The sequence below is a fragment of the Terrapene carolina genome, unplaced genomic scaffold (genome assembly GCF_002925995.2).
Source record: "Terrapene carolina triunguis isolate 2854851 unplaced genomic scaffold, T_m_triunguis-2.0 Scaffold31552, whole genome shotgun sequence".
NCBI lineage: Eukaryota > Metazoa > Chordata > Testudines > Emydidae > Terrapene > Terrapene triunguis.
Genome location: NW_020695903.1, coordinates 1 through 20,791, shown reverse-complemented (window position 1 = coordinate 20,791; position 20,791 = coordinate 1). Strand labels below are relative to the sequence as shown.

The 20,791-nt window shown below is 62.2% G+C and overlaps 2 protein-coding genes across 2 annotated transcripts in view; both read right to left on the bottom strand.

Moving 5' to 3' along the window:
- LOC113409254 (CCR4-NOT transcription complex subunit 3-like) overlaps window positions 1-12,740 on the bottom strand; it is a 17,877-nt gene extending 5,137 nt beyond the window's left edge. Inside the window, exons 1-10 of the mRNA XM_026662961.2 lie at window positions 12,693-12,740; window positions 8,006-8,080; window positions 7,519-7,586; window positions 7,067-7,141; window positions 6,347-6,436; window positions 4,371-4,499; window positions 3,712-3,807; window positions 3,111-3,330; window positions 1,609-1,742; window positions 1,047-1,103 (exon numbers count right to left, since the gene is read on the bottom strand). Of these exons, the coding sequence (XP_026518746.1) occupies window positions 1,047-1,103; window positions 1,609-1,742; window positions 3,111-3,330; window positions 3,712-3,807; window positions 4,371-4,499; window positions 6,347-6,436; window positions 7,067-7,141; window positions 7,519-7,586; window positions 8,006-8,030 (894 nt within the window). The 5' untranslated portion in view covers window positions 8,031-8,080; window positions 12,693-12,740. The remainder of the gene's footprint in view (window positions 1-1,046; window positions 1,104-1,608; window positions 1,743-3,110; window positions 3,331-3,711; window positions 3,808-4,370; window positions 4,500-6,346; window positions 6,437-7,066; window positions 7,142-7,518; window positions 7,587-8,005; window positions 8,081-12,692) is intronic.
- A 2,054-nt stretch (window positions 12,741-14,794) lies between these two features.
- On the bottom strand, window positions 14,795-20,108 carry LOC113409250 (U4/U6 small nuclear ribonucleoprotein Prp31; the record flags this gene model as incomplete). The annotated part of the gene is made up of 10 exons (XM_026662953.1): window positions 14,795-15,387; window positions 15,845-15,943; window positions 16,398-16,526; window positions 16,969-17,041; window positions 17,401-17,528; window positions 17,760-17,849; window positions 18,226-18,383; window positions 18,510-18,679; window positions 19,285-19,391; window positions 20,011-20,108. Coding segments are annotated over 10 exons (1,181 nt in total), but the record flags the coding sequence as incomplete, so codon positions are not given.
- Between the last annotated feature and the right edge of the window lie 683 nt (window positions 20,109-20,791).

Here is a 20,791-nt window from a genome sequence, read left to right as displayed (position 1 = left end):
CTGATCCCCACAGGCCCCCCACTCTGACCCCTCCCCATCTGAGCCCCACAGGCCCCCCACTCTGACCCCTCCCGACCTGAGCCCCACAGCCCCCCCCACTGAGTCCCCATATCCCCCCCATTCTGACCCCTTCCCACCTAAGTCCCCACAGCCCCCCCCCACTCTGGGACCCCATAGCCCCCACCTGAGCCACCCCACACCTGAGTCCCCACAGCCCCCCCTCTCACCCCTCCCCACCTGAGCCCCACAGCCCCTTCACTCCATGAATCCCCACAGCCCCCCACTCTGACTCCTCCCCACCTGAGCCCCACAGCCCCCACTCTCACCCCTCCCCACCTGAGCCCCACAGCCCCACTCATAGAGCCCCATGGCCCCCCACTCTGACCCCACAACCTGAGCCCCACCCCATTCTGACCACACTCCACTAGAGCTCCGTGCCCTGCCCTCCCCAGCTCACTGCAGGTGGGTAGCCTGGCCCCCTGGCAGCCATCCCTGCAGCCTCCCAGGGCCAGCCCAGGTGGCGGCGGCCCCGCCCTGCACCTCACTGGAAGGAGACTAGGAAGGGGCGGGGCTAAGAGCCCATGTGATCCCAGCCCTCCAACAAGGAGCAGGAGGAGGCGGGGCTAGAGCAGCCCCACCCACTCCCAGCCCAAACAGTTGGGGCAGCCATGTTCCCAGGCTTCCCCAGGAAGTCCCACCAAACCCTGCATTAAACCCGCCCCCAGCTCAGAGGGAACCCAGACCCCACCCCCTGCTCTAACCCCTCACCCCCACTCCCCTCCCAGAGCCAGGGAGAGAACCCAGGAGTCCTGGCTCCCAGCCCTTCCCCCGCCCCAACCACTCACCCCCACTCCCCTCCTACAGCCAGAGAGAGAACCCAGGAGTCCTGGCTTCCAGACCCTCTGCTCTAACCCACTAGATCCCACTCCCTTCCCAGAGTCGGGGAGAGAACCCAGGAGTCCTGGTGAAAACCCCAAGCTCCGATCCGTAGCCAACACCCCACCCCACTCCCCAGCATAAGGGCACGCGCCTGCCGAGTCACTCACCTGACTGACCTCGCTGTCCGTTGACCGCCCCCTCTTCTTGTCATCTTCCGAATTCTCCTGGGGGTGGGGAGGACAGTCAGTGCTCGCCCCACCACTCCCCGTGGAGACGGGGGGGGACCAGCCCTGCTGCGGGGCAGGCAGCACACGACACACTGATGTCTCCCTCGTGTTATTGGGGTCACTCTGCCAGTCGGCTCCGCCCTACCCATGGCACCGGAGGCCTGCTCTGGCCTCCCATTTCCCAGAGCCAGGAGAGAACCCCGGTGTCCTGGCTCCCAGCCCCTCCCTACTACGCAATGCTGCCTTCCTTAAGGGACACCGACCCAGCACCCCTGCTGCTGGGTTACGCTGGCTGGCTGGGAGCCCCGGTCTGTCCCGTTTTGCACGGGGCTGGGCGACGGATCCCGCTGGGGCAGGACTCGGGCAGCAGGGCCGTGCCAGGCGGGGGGGGGGGCTCCTTACCGTCGTGCAGTTGGCGGGGCGGGGCGGGGGGGGGGGGCGGGGGGGGGGGGCGGGGGGCGGGCGGGGGGGCCGGGGGGGGGGGGGGGGGGGGACTCCTTACCGTCGTGCAGTTGGCAGGGCTGGGCGGAATGGGCGAGCTGGAGGTGGTGGAGGTGGGAGTGCTGCTGGACTGGTTGAAGATCTCGTCCTCCAGGTGGCTGTGGCTGGGCGGGGAGGTGGCTACCAGAGCCTGCGCTGGAAGGGGGCGGGGAGCAGAACGAGAAGCAGTTAGGCAGCCGGGCCAGGAGTCAGAGACGCCAGCATCCCGCTGTGGGCCTGCGTCTGGTCTGCCCTGCTTTCCCGGGGAGACACCTGGAGATCTGTTCCAACAGAGTTCTCCCAGGCCGTGCACCCAGGGATCTGAGACCTCCCAGCTCTGGGCTTGTCTCCCTGCTCGCCCGGGGGATGCTTTGGATGGAGGGCGATGTTCCAATTCCCTCTGTAAACTCCAATGGCCTGAACACACTTAGGAGAAAACTGCTCTGGGATAAAACCCCAACACCTCTAGCCAGGCGATTAACAGGCTGCAAAGCGCCCCTCCCCGGCTCCTCCCCACGTAATCCGGGAAGAGCCGAATCGGAACATTTCCGGGCCTTTCTAGAAAGATGCAAGGAAATGAAACAAGCCGTCGGTGGATTCGGGGCTCCCTTAAAGCCACGCTTGGGGCAATTGGAACGGCGGGGGCTCCCAGGTTCTGCGGTCGCTGCTCGGAGGGAATCTCTCCTCTGATCGATACAAAGGCAAAACCCGATCGTAGCCCTGGCTCCAGAGAGAATCTGTGCCAGGGTTTCTGAGCAGCGGCTCCCCTCCCTGTGCCCCCGTGATACGCAAGGTGTGCCCTCCCCAGCGATCGCGGGTGTGAAACTGACAAGGGATCGGGGGGCGGGAGGGGAAAGAGACATGGAGAGCAGGAAGGCGCGAGCGAAATCGGCTGATGACACGCGGTCGGAGGGGGGCGGCATCACTCCAGAGGAGCGGCGCTTTCCACAGGCAGGACGGGATGACCTGCAGGACCCGAGTCATAGAAATGGGATGAGATTTAACCATACAAACTGCACAGGGGGCCCCCCCGAGAATTTCAGCTGTAAGCCAAGCGCTCGTCAGGGGCGGATCCCCCCAGATGTCGCTGCTGGGATACAGTTGTGAAAAAGGCCAGCGGGACCTCGGGAGGCATCTGCCGCAGGGCGAGGGGAGCCTGGATTCCTCTGGGAAGCCCTGGGCCAACGCAGATAGGGGAAGGGAGGGAGAAGAGCCAGCAATGCTGGAGCACAACGGTGGCACCAGACCAAAGGGGGATAAACGGCCAGGCTGGGAACGGGAAGCAGGGCGGAAGGTTCGGCTGAGCGAGGGGGTCCTGTCCAGGTCTGGGTTAGTTCTGGATTCGGCTGCCCCAATCCCGGCTCTGGGGTCCCTAACCCAAGCAGGACGCTGATCAGCTGGCGAAGGCCCAGCGACCAGCCAGGCGGACGACGAAGGGGTTGGAAAAACCTGCCCTCCAGCGAGAGACCTGATCAGCGGAACACGGACCCCAGTCTCCACCGCCGCGGGGGCCGGGACACTTACGAATGTCTTCTAGGTCAAGGTCGTCGTAGAGAAACTCGTTCTCCTCGAAGTCGGGGTCCTGCGAGGAGTCCACGTAATACTCCACGTCGTCCTTGATCTTGCGGATCGAGTCCACCTGGATGGAGTCGTTGTCCAGCATGCGGAGGATGGTCTCCAGCATGCGGATGTGGTACCGGTGCTTTTCGATGTGCCGCTTCAGCCCCTCGATCCGGTCCTGCTTCTACGGGGAAGGGGCATGAGCAGATGGACACAAGCCAAGAAATGCCCCCCCTCCCCCCACCCACACCCCGCCTACACCCCACCTCTCCTCCAGCCACAGCCCCCCTTCACTAGCCCCCACTCCCCTCCCAGAGCCAGGAGAGAACCCAGGAGTCCTGGCTTCCAGCTCCCCTGCTCTAACTACCAGCCCCCACTCCCCTCCCAGAGCTGGGGAGAGAACCCAGGAGTCCTGGCTCCCAGCTCCCCTGCTCTAACCACCAGCCCCCACTCCCCTCCCAGTGCTGGGGATAGAACCCAGGAGTCCTAGCTCCCCGCACTCTCGCCCCTCGCCAAGCTGCCTCCCCACACATCCTCCCTGCGTCCCAGGCAGGCAGTGACTCACATCCTTGTCCCCCTTCTTCTTGCGTGTCTGCACAGAGAGCGACTCCACCTCGCTCTCAAACTGATCCACCTGCATGTTCAGCGTGTCGATGGTGTTCTGGGGGGGGGAGAGCCGCACATCGTCATCCCCAGCGCAGTCCCTGGGGGCTCACATGCGCCAGCTGCTGCCGACCCGCAGCCCCTCGAGACACCCAGCAGCCGCCCCCCACCACTACCTGGGGCCTTCTCTGGTGCTTCCTCACTGAAGATCGCAGGCAAATATAAAGCCTCCAACTGCCCTGCAGAAAGGTAGTAATCCATACAGGGGCCCCTCGCCTGGTGCTGGGATGCAACCACCTCTGGGGTGTGGTACGGGGGCTGGTTATCCAGGGACCCTTCATGGGCACTGAGACGCGGCCCCACTGAGGTGGGATGCGGCGGCTGTTCAGGATGGAGACCCACACTGGGGCCTTCAGACCAGCAATGACTGTGAGGGGAGACCACCCCCGTGTGAGCCCCCCGCGCCTTGCAGCACAGCGCCCCCTAGCGCCACCCTGGGGCCAGCAGGGGAGAGAGCCCTGTTTTTCCTCACAGCTTTGGCCCCTCCCCATGCCCCCATCAGTCTGACCCCTGCTTAGCTGATCAGGAAACCCGCCCCCCAGTCCCATCCCCCGGCCTCACCGTTAACCACTGGCCAACCTCTTCCTTCTCCTTCTGGGCAGGGTCGACTTTCTGTGCCAGGCCCAACCCCTCCTTGGAGTAGGCTTTGGTCTTGGTCTCCCGCTCCACCACCTTGAACCGCTCCATTTGCTGGAACAAGAGAGAGGGAGGTGGGGCGGGCTCAGTGTCTGGGGAACTGAGGGGGGGGGGTGTCCCCCACCCCTGCACAGGGGATCAAGAAACCCCAAGAGTCATAGGGGCTCCCCGCCCCCCCCAATCCTGTCCAGGACACGGCAAATATAGCCCTGGTTGGCCACGCCTGGCAGCCTCTCAGCTGCTCCTGGCTCCCAGCCCCTCCCAGCTCTAACCACTAGACCCCACTCCCCTCCCAGAGCCAGGCACAGAACCCAGGAGTCCTAGCTCCTGGTGCCCCCACCGCTATCCCGTGCCGCCTGCTGTCATTCAGGACCCAGCCTCATGCCCCAGAGGCCCCAGTCCGGCCCTACCCCTTCCAGATCTGACTCCAGCTGCCCCTGCCCTGCCAGCTGCCTGCCCTCTGTGATGTCACACTGCCCCAGCAGCCAATCACAGCAGAGGGAGGAGTGGCTTATTGGAGAGGAGGGTGGGGCTCAGATGAGTGTGTAGGTGGACCCCCCTACGCTGGAGGGGGAAGCGCCCCCGATGCCCCTAGGGGAGGCCTCACCACCCACGGGGCATGATCCCAGCTGCTGTCGCTCAGCCCCTGAGCTTTAAACCCTCTGTGGCCCGTTCCCCTGTTCTCTCCATGGCCGAGGCTGCCCCGACCGGATCTCTGTGGGGGCTGTGCTGGGAGAGAAAGGCCCAGCGCCGGGCACAGCTGCTCATGGGGGGGCTCCAGGATCCCAGAGAGTGGGCCTGAGCATTGCTGGAGGTGACCCACGGATCCCCCCGCAGCGCATGGAGACCTGCCATGGGGGTCACGTATGCTGGCCCCACAGAGAAGGCCAGGAGCATTGTGGGATGGCTGCATGGCTGTGCCAGGGCAGAAGTGACACTGCGCCACTGGCAGGGGGAGCTGGGCCCTGGTGCTGGCTCCCAGCACCCTGCTCTAACCACTAGACCCCACTCCCCTCCCAGAGCCAGGGAGAGAACCCAGGAGTCCTGACTTCCAGCCTCCCTGCCCCCCAAACCCCACTCCCCCCCAGAGCCAGGGACAGAACACAAGATTCCTAGCTCCCAGCCCCCCCTCCAACCACTAGACCCCACTCCCCCCCAGAGCCAGGGAGAGAACCCAAGACTCCTGGCTCCCAGCCACACCCCGCAACAACTAGACCCCACTCCCTGCCCAGAGCTGGGGAGAGGACCCAGGAGTCCTGGCACTCCTCCAACTATCCCACCGCTGCCTCCTGCGAGTGCGGAGCGATTGAGCGCACAGGAGCCTCCGCCAGCGCAGTGTCGCTAGGGCCGGCCCTGCCAGGCCCGTGATCCACCAACCCCAGATGCAGCCAGCCAGCGCGACCCCCTTGACGGTCGGGAAACGGGGCACAAAATCCCCCCTCCCCTGCTCTCACCCACCAGACCCAGCAGATCAGCTGGCCAGCCCTTCCCCACATTTGCTTTCCCCCAGCGGCCGGAGACTTTCGCCAGATCAAAGCGTCTCTGCTCGTGGCTGGCTAAACTGTGCCGCTAAAACCAAGGTGCCGACACCGAGGTCCGCGCCGCTGGAGCTGCGCCCCAGGCGGCGCAGGACGGGCCAGAAAATCCCCCAGGTCTCTGCCCCGTGCGCTGTAGGGAGATGCTCTCCCGCCCGAGTCTGGCGGGTCCCCACACGTGAGCAAGAGACACCTGCCAGGCAGGACTGTTTCAGAGCAGCGCGGCCCCCCCAGCCGACTGCTGCTGCTGCCACAGATGGAGGAAAAATCCGCCGGTTACAGCTCTGGATCGGGGACAAAACTTCCTTCCTGACCCCGACAGGCTGCAGCCCTGAAGCCTGGCCATTACCCCCTTTGGCCTCCTACCGTCTCAATGAGTTTCCGGTTGTCTATCAGCTGCCTCTTGTCTTTGATCTCATTTGAAGCCACCCACGTCTTGATCTGGTCCCTCAGCCTCTGCGGAGATGGGGTGGAGAGAAGGGAGGGGTCAGCAGACAGAGAGACGGGCCCTTAGCGCCCATCCCCTGCCCCACTTAGACCCCTAGAGGCATCAGCCAACACAGCCTTGGTCTGTACATGGGAGAGGTAACGAGGACACCCAGGCACTAAAAAGTCCCGTCCCCCCCCCCGATGAGCCCCCACCAGCTGGGAGGACGCCCTCTGCAGAGTGGGGTGAGAATCGCAGGGAGCACAAAGATCTCGCTGGAGAATAAGGGGAGGAAGGAAGGCAAGACAAGGAGAGACTGGGGGTCGCGAAGCCTGGGTTCTCTCCCTGGCTCTGGGAGGGGAGTGGGGTCTAGTGATTAAAGCAGGGGGCTAGGAGCCAGGACGCCTGGGTTCTCTCCCCGGCCCTGGAAGGAGAGTGGTGTCCAGTGGTTAGAACACGGGACTGGGAGCCAGGACTGCTGGGTTCTATCCCCAGCTGTGGGAGGGGAGTGGTGTGCAGTGGTTAGAGCATGGCTGGCTGGGAGTCAGGACTCCAGTGACCGTCTCTCTGGGGCAGGTGGGTGTTTTCCCGACAGCCCTGGCTGAGACCACGTATCCCGAGGGCTCCAGCCGGACAGACGGCCAAAGTGCTGGGCCTACCTGGAGCTTCTTGATCTCCTTCTTCAGGTCGGCTTCATACTTCTCCTTCTGGTTGGCGTTGGCTGCATTGTGGAGCTGTGGACGAGAGACAGAGGGTGAGACAGAGTACGGGGGATGGGACAGAGTGCCCTTGGCAGCCCGGAGGTGGCTCCCTGATCTGGTGTGGGATCAGTTGGGGGGGCTACAATAGCCAGGGAGGGAGAGCTGGGGGGATCCAATGTGGGGTGAGGCCCGTGGGGGGGGGGGGGGTGGTGCCTGCTCTGGGGTGATGTGGGGTACGGGGCGTGGACACAAACAGCTCTTGGGGTGGTGTGGGGGGCAGTGAGGCCGTGAGAGAGAAGAGAATCAATGCAGGAGAGAAAAGCAGAAAAGTTTGGGGACAGGGAGAGAGCAAGGTGGAGGGTGATGAGAGAGCTGGGGGCAGCGAGCCGGGGGGAAGGGGGAGCTCTTACCTTCTGCCAAATATCCTCAAACTGCTCCACCCCCTCGGAGACCTTCTTCAGACACCGATCGATCTCACCTGGAGGAGCGGAAGGGCGGGGGTCAGCCCCAATCTCCGACAGGGCTAATTACTGCCACCTCCCGCCCGCACTCCCCAGCCCAGTGTGAGGTACAGGGGAGGGAGAAGGGACGGGCCTGAGGTCACACAATGGTTTGAACCTCAAATAGAACTCAGGAGTCCTGGTTCCCAGATCTCCACCCCCCCCCCCAACCACTAGACTCTACTCCCCTCCCAGAGCCAGGGAGAGAACCCAGGAATCCTGGCTCCCAGCCCCCCCACTCTAAAGGCAGCCCTGACAAACTCCATTGCTCACAAAGCAGGGAAAAGACACAGGGGAGGGGGAAGAGGCCCCTCTCTCTGCCCCACCCCGATACATGCCCCCAGCCATGCACCCCCAGGAAGGGCGGGGGGCAGCCTGCGGGGGGGAGCCGCCCTACCTTGCAATTTCCTCTTGTCAGCCATGTTTCGGTCACTGGCGGGGGGCTCTCCTCATGCTTCAGAAAGCTCCAACGCTGCAGGGGACAGCAAAGCAACGTTACGGCAATGCAGCCTCCCAACCCGCTGGGGAGAGGCCCTGGGGCCATTCCCGCCCCCGCCACCCCCCCCGAGCCAGCCAGTCCCTGCCTTGGGGTCGGATGGGAGCCGGCACCCCCTAGTGGGGAGAGATCCCGGGCCCCTTTCCCTGCCCCCCCTGAGCCAGCCAGTCCCTGCCTTGGGGTCGGATGGGAGCTGGTGCCCCCTATGGGGGAGAGGCCCTGGGCCCCTTTCCCCGCCCCCCTCAGTCAGCCAGTCTCTCATCATATTCTTTGATCAGATCAATTGTACCAAGCCTGTTCATTCATACACCCCCACCCCAGCAGGGGGCAGCGCTGCGCACAAAGCCACACCCCCACCCCAGCAGCAGGGGGCAGTGCAGCGCACACCCACCCAGCCTTCCAGTCAAACGATGAAATAGCAGGTTTTGAGGGTTGTGCGGCTGGCCCAGAAGGGGCCCGGCCGACGGGATGCTGGCTGTGTGGCCCCTTGCCAGGGCGCTGCTGCCGGTGGCCCTGAAGCTGGCTCCAGGGGGCGTGGCACAGAAGCTGCCAGCATGGGCCAGGGCTGCCGAGACAGGCAGGATTCAGGTGTGGCTGGGTGTTAACCCCAAAGCCGACTGTGCCTGGAGTCTGAGCGGAGCCACCTCGGAGCTCAGCGACTCGGGACCGGGAGACTGTGGGCGACTGGAGAGCGGGGAGGAGACCTGAGCCTATGTGTTCAGATGCTGCCTGGACCGGGGCTGGTTCAGCCCCCCGGCTAGTCCGGATGCTGTTTGTTATTTCCTTGGAGGGGGGGAGATGGGGCTTCCCGGGGCTGCTTCATACCTAAGGGCTGATTCTCAAGAGGGGCAGCCCCCCGGGGTGACTCAGGGCAGCTCAAGTGTAGGCTCCAGTCTCTGGGGGGCAGAGAATAGCCACAGCCTAGGGTGCCCTGGCCAGGCCCCTGATCTGCTCCCTATGGGCCTGGAATAGCCCCAGTGCCCCAGCCAGGCCCCTGATCCGCCCCCTCACCCCAGGGGAAGGTGATTTGCAGGGGGGGCTGTTTCCACCCCCTTTGTCCTCCCCGAGGGGCCTGGGCATTACCGGCTAAGGGCTGTTTGTTCAGTTTCACTTCCTGGTTCCCCAGGAGGCAAACCGCCTGGGGAGGGGGTGGGGGTCATATGCCAAAGAACCTTCCCCCCCTGAGGCTTGGGGGGAGCCCCCCCCATCCTTGCTTCCTAACAATACACTGGAGGCCTCAGGGAGCTGGCCAGGTCCCTTTAATCTGTGTCCCCCCGGCCTAACGGACAATTCTCAGCCAGCTCCCCACGGGGATCATCTTGTCTGCCCCCCACCCCCGAAGCACACAGCCCAGCGGGATTGGCTAATTGCTACTGATGGAGAAGCCACACCCGGCCAACCCTTCCAGATGTTAATTACCCCCCCCCCTTAAACCTTGCCCCTTATTTCTAATCTGAACTGGCCGAGCTTTCCCTCCCAGCCAGCGGCCCTGGTCAGACGGGTGCCTGCCAGCCCGAGGAGCCCTGAACCCTCTCTTTGTTCAGCTATACGCAGGGAGCTGGCGGGGCTCTCCAGACCCTTTGTGACTGATCAGCCCCTGGCTGCCCCCAGGATCCCAGCAGTCTCACCCCAGGGCCCCTGCGTGTGCCCCCCGGGATCCCATTATCGCCCATGGCTCCAGCGTCTAATGAATAGCTGCCGTGCCCCCCAAGTGCTTTGCAAGAGGCCAAAGGGCTCTGGCTTACCTAGAGGTGGCCTGGCTGTCTAGGGCCTGCAGGTGGGAGGCTCCTACACAGGTGAAAGAGGCACATGACTGGGAGGAAAGGTGAGAGCCCCTCCCCCCCACCACAACCTGTGCTGCATAGGATGCTGGGAAAGGACTGGGGCTATAAAGACTTAGTGGTCTAAGAGTGGGCTCCGGGCTGTCAGTGAGAGTGCCCCACCTGGGGGAGGAGAACCGCAGCACAGCAGTGGCCCCCTTCGTACAGGGCTTCCGGAGAGAGGTGAGTGTCACTAGGCCTGCTTTACAGATGGGAAAACTGAGGCACAAAATGGGGCTTTGATGTACCTTGGGTCATGCAGCAGGCTGGAGTAGAACCCGTGAGTTCACGCCAATTTCCTCCTGCTCTAACCACTAGACCACACTCCCCTCCCAGAGCTGGGGACAGAACCCAGGCGTTCTGGCTCCCAGCCCCCCCCTGCTCTAACCACTAGCCTACATTTTCTCCAGTTAAAACACACCTTGGCCTTTACACACCAAGTGGAGCGAACTGATTTGATCATTTTAGATTCTAACCTGCCACTGATTTCTTAAGATTGTGAATTGGGCTTGTGGACTGTGCTGGAAGGGGGGTGGCTGTGGGGCGCGGGAAGCTGTCTGAACAGTACAGCGTGGGCACCTGCTTGCTTGTCTCCTGTCAGATGGGCAGCGGTCACTGCTTTTCTCGTGAGACTGGCAATAAACCCAATGATCTAGGGACAGCCCAAGCCCCCCGTATCCCACTGAAGACCTCGGCGCCCCTGAAACAATCACAGCGAGCAAGGGGGCAAAGGGAGTCTGTGGCAGAATGGGGCTCTCTGGCATCCCAATCCCCTGCCTTGCCCACAAGCGCCCCCACAATCTGCTTGTAAAACTGCCCGCTCTGTCCTGTGTCTGTACAGCACCTGGCACAGCAGGGCCCTGCTCTGTGACTGGCATGAGGAAAACCCATAATTAATCCTATAACTGTACAGCCACAAACTAGGGGGAGTGGGAGTAAGTGGTGCACCTGGAAATGACTTAGATCCTTCTGAGCCCTGGCTATGCCAGGGTGAAACTGACCTGCAGAGCAATTCCCATACAATTGAGCTACAGAGCATCCAGGGAGCGACCTGGTCAATTTCCTCCTGGCCAGGCAAGCCCTGAGATTGATCAGATTGAGGCTGCCCCTTTAAATTTAGATCTAAACATCCTGGAAATCAACAATTTGTTTTAATGCACCCGAAGATCAACAGACAAGCTCCCCCAAAGGGAAGTGTCCGGCTTTTAGCAGGAGCTGTTGCCCAGCAGTGTCTGAAAACCAAAAATTGCAGCCTGTCCACAAACTGCAATGGATTTAGCCGTTGCTTTTGAGCAGGGGTCCTGTCTCCTGTGGATCAGCAGGGATGCAAAGGCCTGGGGACGCTACCGCTTCTGCTGGCTACCTCCCTTGAGAGGGCTGAGGAGCAGGGGAGCCCAAAATCAAATCCCCTGACAGACGGAGACGTGGATGGGAAGATAAGGCTAACAAGAGTCTGGTTTGGCCTTGTAAATTTCGGCCCTAAAGGAGGTTGGGGAACTGGATGCTTTTCCCCCCTAGGGGGCACGGGCTCTGATCTGGCCCCAGAGGGGGGGAATGGTTGGCTGGGGGGGGGTGGGGAATGGGATATGAGGCCTTACCCTTCTAGGGGGCAGCAGCTCTGATCCGGCCGCAGGGCAGGGGTCTGGCCAGCTCTGAGGGGTGGGATGGGATATGAGGCTTCACCTACGGCAAATACATTCTTTACCTGGCTAATAGCAGCTATGAGCATCTGTTTTCCAACCCAACCCCCACCCTACACACACCTTTCACACCCATGGCCTGGCTGTCTTGGTACCAACTGGCACCAGGGCTGAGCTCTCTGTGGAGCGGGTGGAGCCAGAGCTGCTGGCAGAGAGGGACAATGGAGGGGTTTAGGGAGAGAGCCCATGGGCAGCCTATCCACTAGGGATCATGGCCAGAGCCCTGCTGCCCCACACAATCCCATCCATGCCCAGGGATGGGGCTGTGCCCCCAAAGGGGATCCAGTAACAAGCCCTTTTGTGAAGTGGTGGGAATAGAACCCAGGTGTCCTGCTGGCTGATCTACTGCTCTAGCCACTAGGCTGTCTGCCCCCTCAGTGGCATCCGAACTCCCTTGCTCCAGCTGCTGGGCTCCCCGCCTGAGCTGAAGTCCTATACAACTTAATAATGGGCGAAGGGGACACGGGGCCTTTCCCCTCCGCACATGCACATCCACTGCCCCCGCTCATGCCCCATCCCTGCTTCCTCTACAGATCCCCCCCCCCCCCCCCCCCCCTGTCCTCTATCCCCCCCCCCCCCCACAACACTCACCCCCAGGAACCTCTAGGGATGCTCCCGGGCCAAGGAGCCCTCCTGCTACCCCGAACCTTACAGCGCTGCTGGAGTAAAGGCTCCTCCCCCTTTACCCCCGATTACCTCCGCCCAACAGACCTCCCTATAGCCCCCTAACCGATCCCCCATTCCCCGATGGGCCCTACAGCCTCCAACAGACCCCTGGCCCACTATAGCCCCATCTCCCCTATGGATCCCTATAGGCCCCCTGCAGCACCCAGTGCGCTGCCCTCCTGCTATGGACCCTCCAGACCCCCCTCTCCATAGGGTCCCCATGGACCCCTATAAACCCCTCCCCCTATAGATTCCCCGTCCCCCCTACATGCCCCTCCCCCACAGGTTCTCTCCGGACCCTTATAGACCCCTCCCCATAGGGGGCCCTCCGGGCTCCTACTGACCCCTCCCCCATAGGGGGTCCCCGCCCCCCCAGCCCCTCCCCCCGGGCCCCCCCCTCACCGGAGGCTCCTGCGGGCCGGTCGGGCCCCGGGGATCGGTCCCCTCCCCTCGCTCGCGGGCCGACTGTCGCGATGCTGCCGCCGATCAGCCGGGTCGCGACCCCCTCCCCCCACTCGCCGCCGTCTCTCGGGCTCCGCGGCATCCAAGATGGCGGCCAGCTGCCTCCGTCCGCCTCTCCGCCCCGGGGCAGGGCCCCGCCCCCCCGGCCGCACCCCATTGGGTTTACCGCACGCCCGTTAAGTCATTTTGTTCTCCTATTGGCTACATTAGATGAGGGCGGGGCAACCCAGGGGACCCGCCTACCCACTATATGTCAATCAACACTCAACTTCCTTCTTATTGGCCTCAGCACACATCCATCAGCTCTCCTCACCGTTTATTGGCCGAGAAGGGAGGGGCATAAAGGAAGCTCGCCCACATGGGAAAAGGAAGCAAGGGGCGAAACCCGTCACAGCGCGGTCTTCGCCATTGGTCGGAGTGGCTGCCCATGAAGCTAGTCTCGCAGCTGATTGGCTCCCAGCCCGCAGTCAGGAGATAGCTCAATCGCAACGATTACCTGACGCCGGGGAGGCGGGCTGATGGATTCGCAAGATACTGATTGGCTGAGACGATGGACGACGAACCAATAGTAGTAGGGTGCAACGGGGAGGCGGACTTAAAGCACACTGTTGAGAGCTATTGCCCACTGAGGTTCTCACTCAAGCCCTTAGGGACCAATGGGATTGAAGACCACGGGAAGGGCCCGCCCCCTGGGGTCTAAGGGCAATATTGAGTTATATGCACCGGGCCTTAAAGGGCAGCTGGGCCCCAGCGGGGACAGGGTGCAAAATGACCCCACGCAAGGGGGGGAGGGAGAATGGGGGAGCCCCAGGCAGCGGGGGAGAGGAGAAAGAGAGGATGTGTGGGGAATCCAACCAACAAGGGTGGGAAAGCCTAGACCAGCCACACCCCTGAGAACCCCCCAGCACTGGGGCAGCAGTGTGTGTGTGTGGGGGTCCAGCCCATAGGAGGTGGGTTAGGGCAGCAGAATATGTGGGCATTGGGGTGGTGGAGTTTCCCCACCCTGGGGCCAGACCCAGTACCCCAGGAGGGCAAAGGCCCTGAACTGCAGTGTAGGGACCCCCATGCTCGCTCACACCCCCCTCCAAGAAGACTAGATGAGGGTGTTTAGGATAGGACAGCCCCAGGGCCCACAGGACAAGAGGGGATCACTGCACCTACCCCCAGGAGGGCCTAGGCCAGTTGACTGACTGTAGGGGAGAGGTTAGTGTCAAGGATGGATGCCCCTTCCCTTACCCAAAGAGGGCCCCAGCCTGACTCTCACACCCCCTCCTCTAAGCAGTAGCCCCCACTCATCTCCCAGAGCTGGGGTGGGAGCCAGCCCCAGCCAACTGAACACCTGTTCCTGCACTCAGGTCATGGCAGCATGGAGGAGAGGAAATCAGAGTGACCCAGAAAACGGTATGAGACAAGGGAGAAGAGCAAGCACAGTGCGGGTCACCACCCTTACTTCCCCTTCCCCACCTGGGGGTAGGGCTCCTGCCCAGGACTCCTGAGACCTGGTAGTCCCAGCTCTGCCACCACCCTCCTGGAGGATCTTGGGCAAATGGCATCACACCCCTGGCCTCAATTTCTCCTATTCTGAAGCTATTTAGACTAAACCCTTTAGGTCAGGCCGCCAGCCCAATAGCAGACCCTCTCTTGGTCACTCTTGCTGCCACACTAGGGCCCCAATTTCAGTGACTGCATTTAAACACCCACTAGAAGGGGCCCCTCGATCTTGGTGACTGTTGGGCAGCATCAAGCGTGGTAGACTTCCAGCTGCTCTGGGAGGGGCTGCAGGGTCACTCATACCACGAGCATGTACAGCTCCGAGCACAAAGGGGCCACATACACCACGGAGAGCCCCAGTCACTGCGGCTCTGCAGCTGGACAACACCTTGTACAACGGGCTGCCACTAGCGTGCTAATTCCCTTGTAACCCATTCCCTCCCTTTCAGAGAATCGCCCCTGACAAGAACCAGAGATACTCGCTTCCAGCCTGTTATATTTCTTCCAAAAACAAAATTTAAAAGACAGATTCAGCCCACGTTTGCTCCCAATAAACATCCCTCCACCCCCCTTTTGTTAGCCCACTCCCCGCCTCTGCTCTCAGGCACAAGCCAAGGGAGATTTCAACACGAGCACTGAGAAATCGATGCACCAGCCATTCTGCATTCATCTCATATATACACACCCACTAGTTTATACAGGTAGCAAGTCTCTCTCTCTCTCTCTCACACTCCTTATACAGTGAACAGGACTAGGGGTTCCCACACAATTCACTCCCCTCCCCGGACACACTCAGAGCTCCCCAGCCTGTGTGGAGCTCAGGCGGGGGTCCCCCCAGGAACAGAAAGATGCTCAGGAGACAGCAGGTTGGCTCGGCCCAGCTTCTCTGCGGCTGGGAGATGGAAGGGCCAGGTCCTGCTGATCGAGGGAGCAAAAGCCCCAGAACTTCCCCGATGCTTCCCAGTGCGGCCGGGCTCTGAGCGAGGGGGCAAGGGTGAGCCTGTGGGGAAGAGGCTCATGTGCTGGACATGATGCCGCTTTTCTCGCTCTTCACCTTTAGGAACTCTGCCATGCTGGAGAAGTATTTCTGGTTGGCCTCCGCCACCTTCTTCTCTGCCGCTTGTGGGTTAACGATCTCCAGACCCTGAGACAGAGAGAGACAGGGGGACTTGCATTTGCCATGCGTGCCTGATGCCGAGACGTGACCCCTGTGGGGTGAGGTGCGGGGGGTGTTTATACTGGGACCCTTTGCTCAGTGCTGGGGCGGGAGGCTTTTAACAGCTGCACTGCATGTCAGTTTAGGACAGGAAGTGGTCCTTATGGGAGACATCAGTAAAGAATTCTCCAGATGGGACGAGAGCTGCAAGATCCCTTGTCTGACAGCTGCCAGTACCCAGCTGCCTCAGGAAGGGGCCAAAAACATCCCCTACCCACTTGTGGGAAATTTATTTCCTACCCCTCATTCTTGCAGGGATATTTGGGGCAGGAGATATGGGGGGGAAAAAGAGGGTCAAAGGCCATGTCAACATCACCTCCCCCAACTGCTCTTGGAGGTGGCACGTCCTTCATGAGCCCAGATCTGTGGCAGCCATGGGGCTTACCTGGAGCGGAGTGAAGGCCACACTGGAGGCCGTGCCTGAGGAGCGATCCCGGATTGTCGATTTCCCGCCATACACCATGCTCTGCTTCTGGAGTGTGCGCTGGGCGGGGACGGAGGGACACGGGGTTAGCACATGGACGGCGCAGGGGGGACGGGGACGATGACAGACTGGGAAGGGGAATGCCAGCAGGGAGCGGGGCTGCCTGAAGGCTCAGGGGATGGGATCGGAATCACGGCTTTGTTTCAAAACGCAGCCTGAGTCTGCAGGGAGCCTGAGCCCATCGCTCAGAGGGCGAAGCTCTCAGTGGACAAGTACTGGGGGGGAGCCCAACTGCCTGTGTGGTGGGGAGAGGGAACCCCATTGCTCCTGAGAGGAGGGGGTCTCTACTGGTCCCTGATGGGAGGGAGGGAGGGGCTCTGTTCCACCATGCTTGCTTGGCATGGAGAGCAGCCGCCTCTGGGGTGGGGCGGCGGGATCAGCTCCAGTGTCATGGCACTATGGGGCGTGAGAGGGGACCCGGCCCACATGACTCCATCCCCGTCACCCTAGCTACCTGTAAGGTCTTGGAGATCCTGGCTTTGGTAGCCTCGTTGACCTGCGTCTGCCGCACCCGGCCGCTGCCCGACTTGCCCAGGTGGCCCAGGCTGAAGCCCAAGTCCTCTTGGTAGGCGTCTTCCTCGATCTGTGGTGGCAAGGGGCAGTTTCCAGGAGTCACACAGGGAAGGAGGATGATCAAGTGGTGAGAGCTCAAAGCACCCTAGACTAGCACCAAGTACCCCCTAGGGGGTATAAGTTCCATTTTGGGGTGGGGGGAGGGGGAACAACTTGCACATCTCCAGCGAGTGTTGCTCTACACAGAGTGCGGCTCTGGATTAACTCCACAATAAGCATCCACGAGGAATTCACCAGGGGCAGCTATCAGCCGCCAGCTCACCCCCAACCTTAATTCACATTATCCTTCATGCATAGACCAGCCTGAACAACCACAATCAGGGGAAGTCGGGGATAGAACCCAGGAGTCCTGGCTCCCAGCCCTCCTGCTCTAACCACTGGCCCCCACTCCCTTCCCAGAGCCAGGAACAGAATCTCTGTGGGGAAGGGGATGAAGGTTGTAGGCTGCTCACCTCCCCAAAGCTCATCCTGTTGGCCTGTTTCCGGATCTCCGTGAGCCCTAGTCGCTCCTTCATCTTCCGATACCTGGGAGGGAACAGCAGGTGGATTGGTGCTGGACTGACCATGGCTCCCAGTGCTTGGTGCAGGGCGGGTGGAGGGGGGGGGGGGGGAAATGTGGTTGAATTATGGGACTGGGACACCTGGGTTCTACTCCCAGCTCTGGGAAGGGAGTGGGGCGCCCCCTAGAGGGCAGAGGTCCCATGCCCCATTCCCTGCCCCCCTGAGCTAGCCAGTGCCTGCCCTGGTGCTGGATGGGAGCCAGCGCCCCCTAGAGCAGAGAGGCCAATGCCCCATTCCCCACCCTCTGCAGCCAGCCAGCTCCCCACCCAGGTGCCAGATGGGAGCCAGCACCCCCTGGAGGCCCCCACTCAATCCCCTCTCACCTGCGGCCTCCTCGTTTCTTTCTCTGGCCATCCAGGGGGGCCGGCAGGGGCTTCACCTGCTTCACAGGGGGAGGCTCCTGCCATTTGTCAAACTTCCGTTCAATCTCCTCCTTGAGGTCGTAGCCCACCTGCCAGGGGAGGGGAGACACGGAGAACTAGCGGGCAGTCACCACGCTCCCCTGCGCACAGGGAGGGCACAGCCTGGGCAAGGCTAGGGGGTCAGATCACACACAAAGGGGGCTGCTCTTACCCCTAGACCCCATTCTCCTCCCAGAGCCGGGGAGAGAACCCAGGAGTCCTGGCTCCCAGCCCCCCCACTCTTACCCCTAAACCCCACTCCTCATATTTTTGATACCCACCTTCCCCTCTGGGCTCTCATGGAAGCTGTCAACCCGAGCCGCCAGCGTGCACTTTGCAGCAACAAGACGAGCCGCCTTCCTCCGCAGGTCCTGGGGGGGGGAGAGAGGTGTCAAGGTGCTGGGAGACCAAGCCTGGGCGAGGAAGCACAGGGGCATCGGGATCCGGGGGGACAGAGCAGGGAGATGCAGAGGAGCGTCAGGGCCCTGGGATCCAGGGGGAGAAGGGGACGACAGATGGGGAGACATGGTTGTCAGGATGCTGGGATCCGGAGGAGGGGGGGGAGAGACGGGGAGACAGGTGTCAGGGCGCTGGGGGTGGGGGGAGGAAAGAGCTCAGAGGCACTGAGAAATGTCGGGGTGTGGGATCTGGGGGGGAAGAGAGGAGGGGGGCGTGGGGGGGGCGGGGGGGGGGGGGGGGAATAGAGCAGACGGGCGCTGGGACCGGACGTGAGCAGAGGGGCCGTACCGGGGGCAGTGACTGCACGATGTCGCTGTGGTAGATGTACCCCGTGTGGGGCAGCACCGAGGTGCTGGAGAAGCCGGACAGAGTCTTGCGCTGGGCTCCCAGGAGCATGATGTTACAGGCCGGCATCTTGGAGAGGTTGGTGAGGCCGCCAGCGATGCCTGTGTGGTGGACAGGCAGCATTAGACCCGCCTGGCCTGACACCAGCAGGGGGACCCAGCTGTCTGGGAGCCAGCGCTCCCTAGCGGGGAGAGGCCCCGTGCCCCCCCCGCCCTGCAGCCCCTCACCCATGATCTTGGCGGCGGTGGAGGCGCCAACGATGATGGACAGGTTGGGGGCGATGAAGGACATGCGGGACTCCACGTATTCGTAGATGCGATGCTTTGATTGGTTGAGCTCCAGGGCCATGTCGCAGGCTTCCTCGATGCGTTCCAGCTCCTCCTCCGTCAGCTGCTGCCTGCGGGGGGAGGATGATGGGTGACCCCCAGGCACCTGGCCTGGGCTCTGACAGGGGCCTCCAGACACAGGGCAGGTGATTCCCTGTCCCGTTTGGGCCCAGCCCAAGCCCCTGGCTCACATCCCCCTCCTCCCTCCTATGTGCCTCCCACTGAGATGCAGCTGCTTCTGGGGCAGAACATACAAATGGGCTGGAGAAGGGAAAGGCAAGCCAAGCTTCCTCCTGCTAGATCTCACAAGCAGCCCCCTGGGATCTCTCATGCCCGGACAGGCTCAGAGGCAGCAGGGACTGGAGCCAGGGATAGAACCCAGGAGTCCTGCCTCCTGGCTCTCCCCGCCTTCCAGCTCAGGGGTCAGGTCCCTGAGTATGGGAAACAGAGCACTGGGGGCAGCTGGGGACAGAAGATAGGAAGGAAGGAGGGGCCCAGTGCTCCACCACCCACATGGTAGGCAGGATCAGCATAGGGGAGGCCTGTGGCTGGGGTCCCCACTACAGTGGCAGGTGGGGGAACTGGGGATGGGGGCCCCTGCAGCCTGGTGTCCCACCCCTTCACCATGGCAGGGCAGGGATCCAGGAAAGGGGGGGGGGCCCACAACCCAGCGTACCCTTGCGTGGTGGAGGCCGTGACGCTCACCACCATGATGGTGGCGTTAGTCAGGATCTGCTGCACGTTCTCGTTGTTCTTGCACTTGTCCAGGCTGTTGCCCAGCTCCTGCATGGGGACGACACAGACAAACGCAGGGGGTCAGTCAGCAGGGCTGGGACAGACACACGGACCCAGCCCGGACACAGCACCAAGGGCACCGCAAGGCAGGGGGACAACAGAAGACAGCAGGTCCCCAGCTAGAGCCCAACCCTGGCTATTTCCCCCCCACCCCCGTCACCCAGACCCCTAGTGCCCACCCCCACCCTCCCCCCCCCCTCCCCCCCCCCCCCCCCCCCCCCCCGGTCTGGCTTTTCAGTGCCCAACCCCCCTCAACCAGACCCTCAGTGCCATCTCCTCATCACCCAGATCCTCAATGCCCACCCGACCTGGCTTCCCTCCCCCACCCCCATCTGGGCCTTCAGTGCCCACCACCTGGCAGCCAGACCCTCGGTCCTGTCGCCACCCAACCCCAGCGACTCGGAGGTCTGGGTCACCCCAAGCACCTGGATGTTCAGTGTTTGCTCTCCTCCCCCCAGACCCCTTCAGTTCCTGCCCTCCCCCCACATTGCCCTTCACCCCCCACCCCGTGCCCAGCCCCAGCCCTCCTCATCCTAACACCCATCTGCCCTCCCCTCCGCCCGTCACTCATACCTCCTACCCCACCACTAGCAGCAGCAGCACACACCTTGACCGTGCGGATGTAATCCAGGGCATTGGGAACCAGGGACTCCAGCTCGGGGAATCGCTTGGAGTATTTATCCCGGATGAATTTGTGGATGATGTCTGATGGGACACAAAGGGGGAAGGGACAAGACCCCACCCTGTTAGTTACTGGGGAGCAGCCCCGGAAATCACCTGGGGGCCTCTGTCTTCTGTCGCAGAAGCCCCCGGACTCTAGCAGGGCAGCTGCATGTCTCCAGCCAGGCCCTGTATGGCTGCACATAGACAAGAGCTGGGGATTACCCCACCTGGCTATTTCACAAACTCAATCTCACGGCACTTAACTGGTCTGTCCTTCTTTATCTTCATTTCACAGACCGGGAAACCGAGGCACAGAGCGAGGGACAGTCACCCAGCAGGCCAGCAGCACAGCTGGGAATAAACCCAGCTCCCAAGTCCCCAGCGCTCTAACCACAAGGCCACACAGCCTCCGTTTCCTTCAGAATTAACCCTTCTGATTCCTGTCCTCTGCTCTTGCAAGCTGAAGGTCCCAAATCCGAAGTTTTGGTTTCTCAGTCCGACTCAGAGCAAGGAGAGGCCGTCTGCCAGCCAGCTCCACTACACGCGGTGTAGCCCCCGATGGCTGGCCGTGCGCCGGGGACCTCCTCCAGTCGCAGACATGGCGGAGAGCAGAGCTGCATATGCCAGGAGCGCATTCTTGCTAGGGCAGGCACTCTGTAGGCTCACAGAAGGGGCCCGGTGACCATCTGATGTGACCTCCTGCACAAGGCAGGCCAGAGAACTTC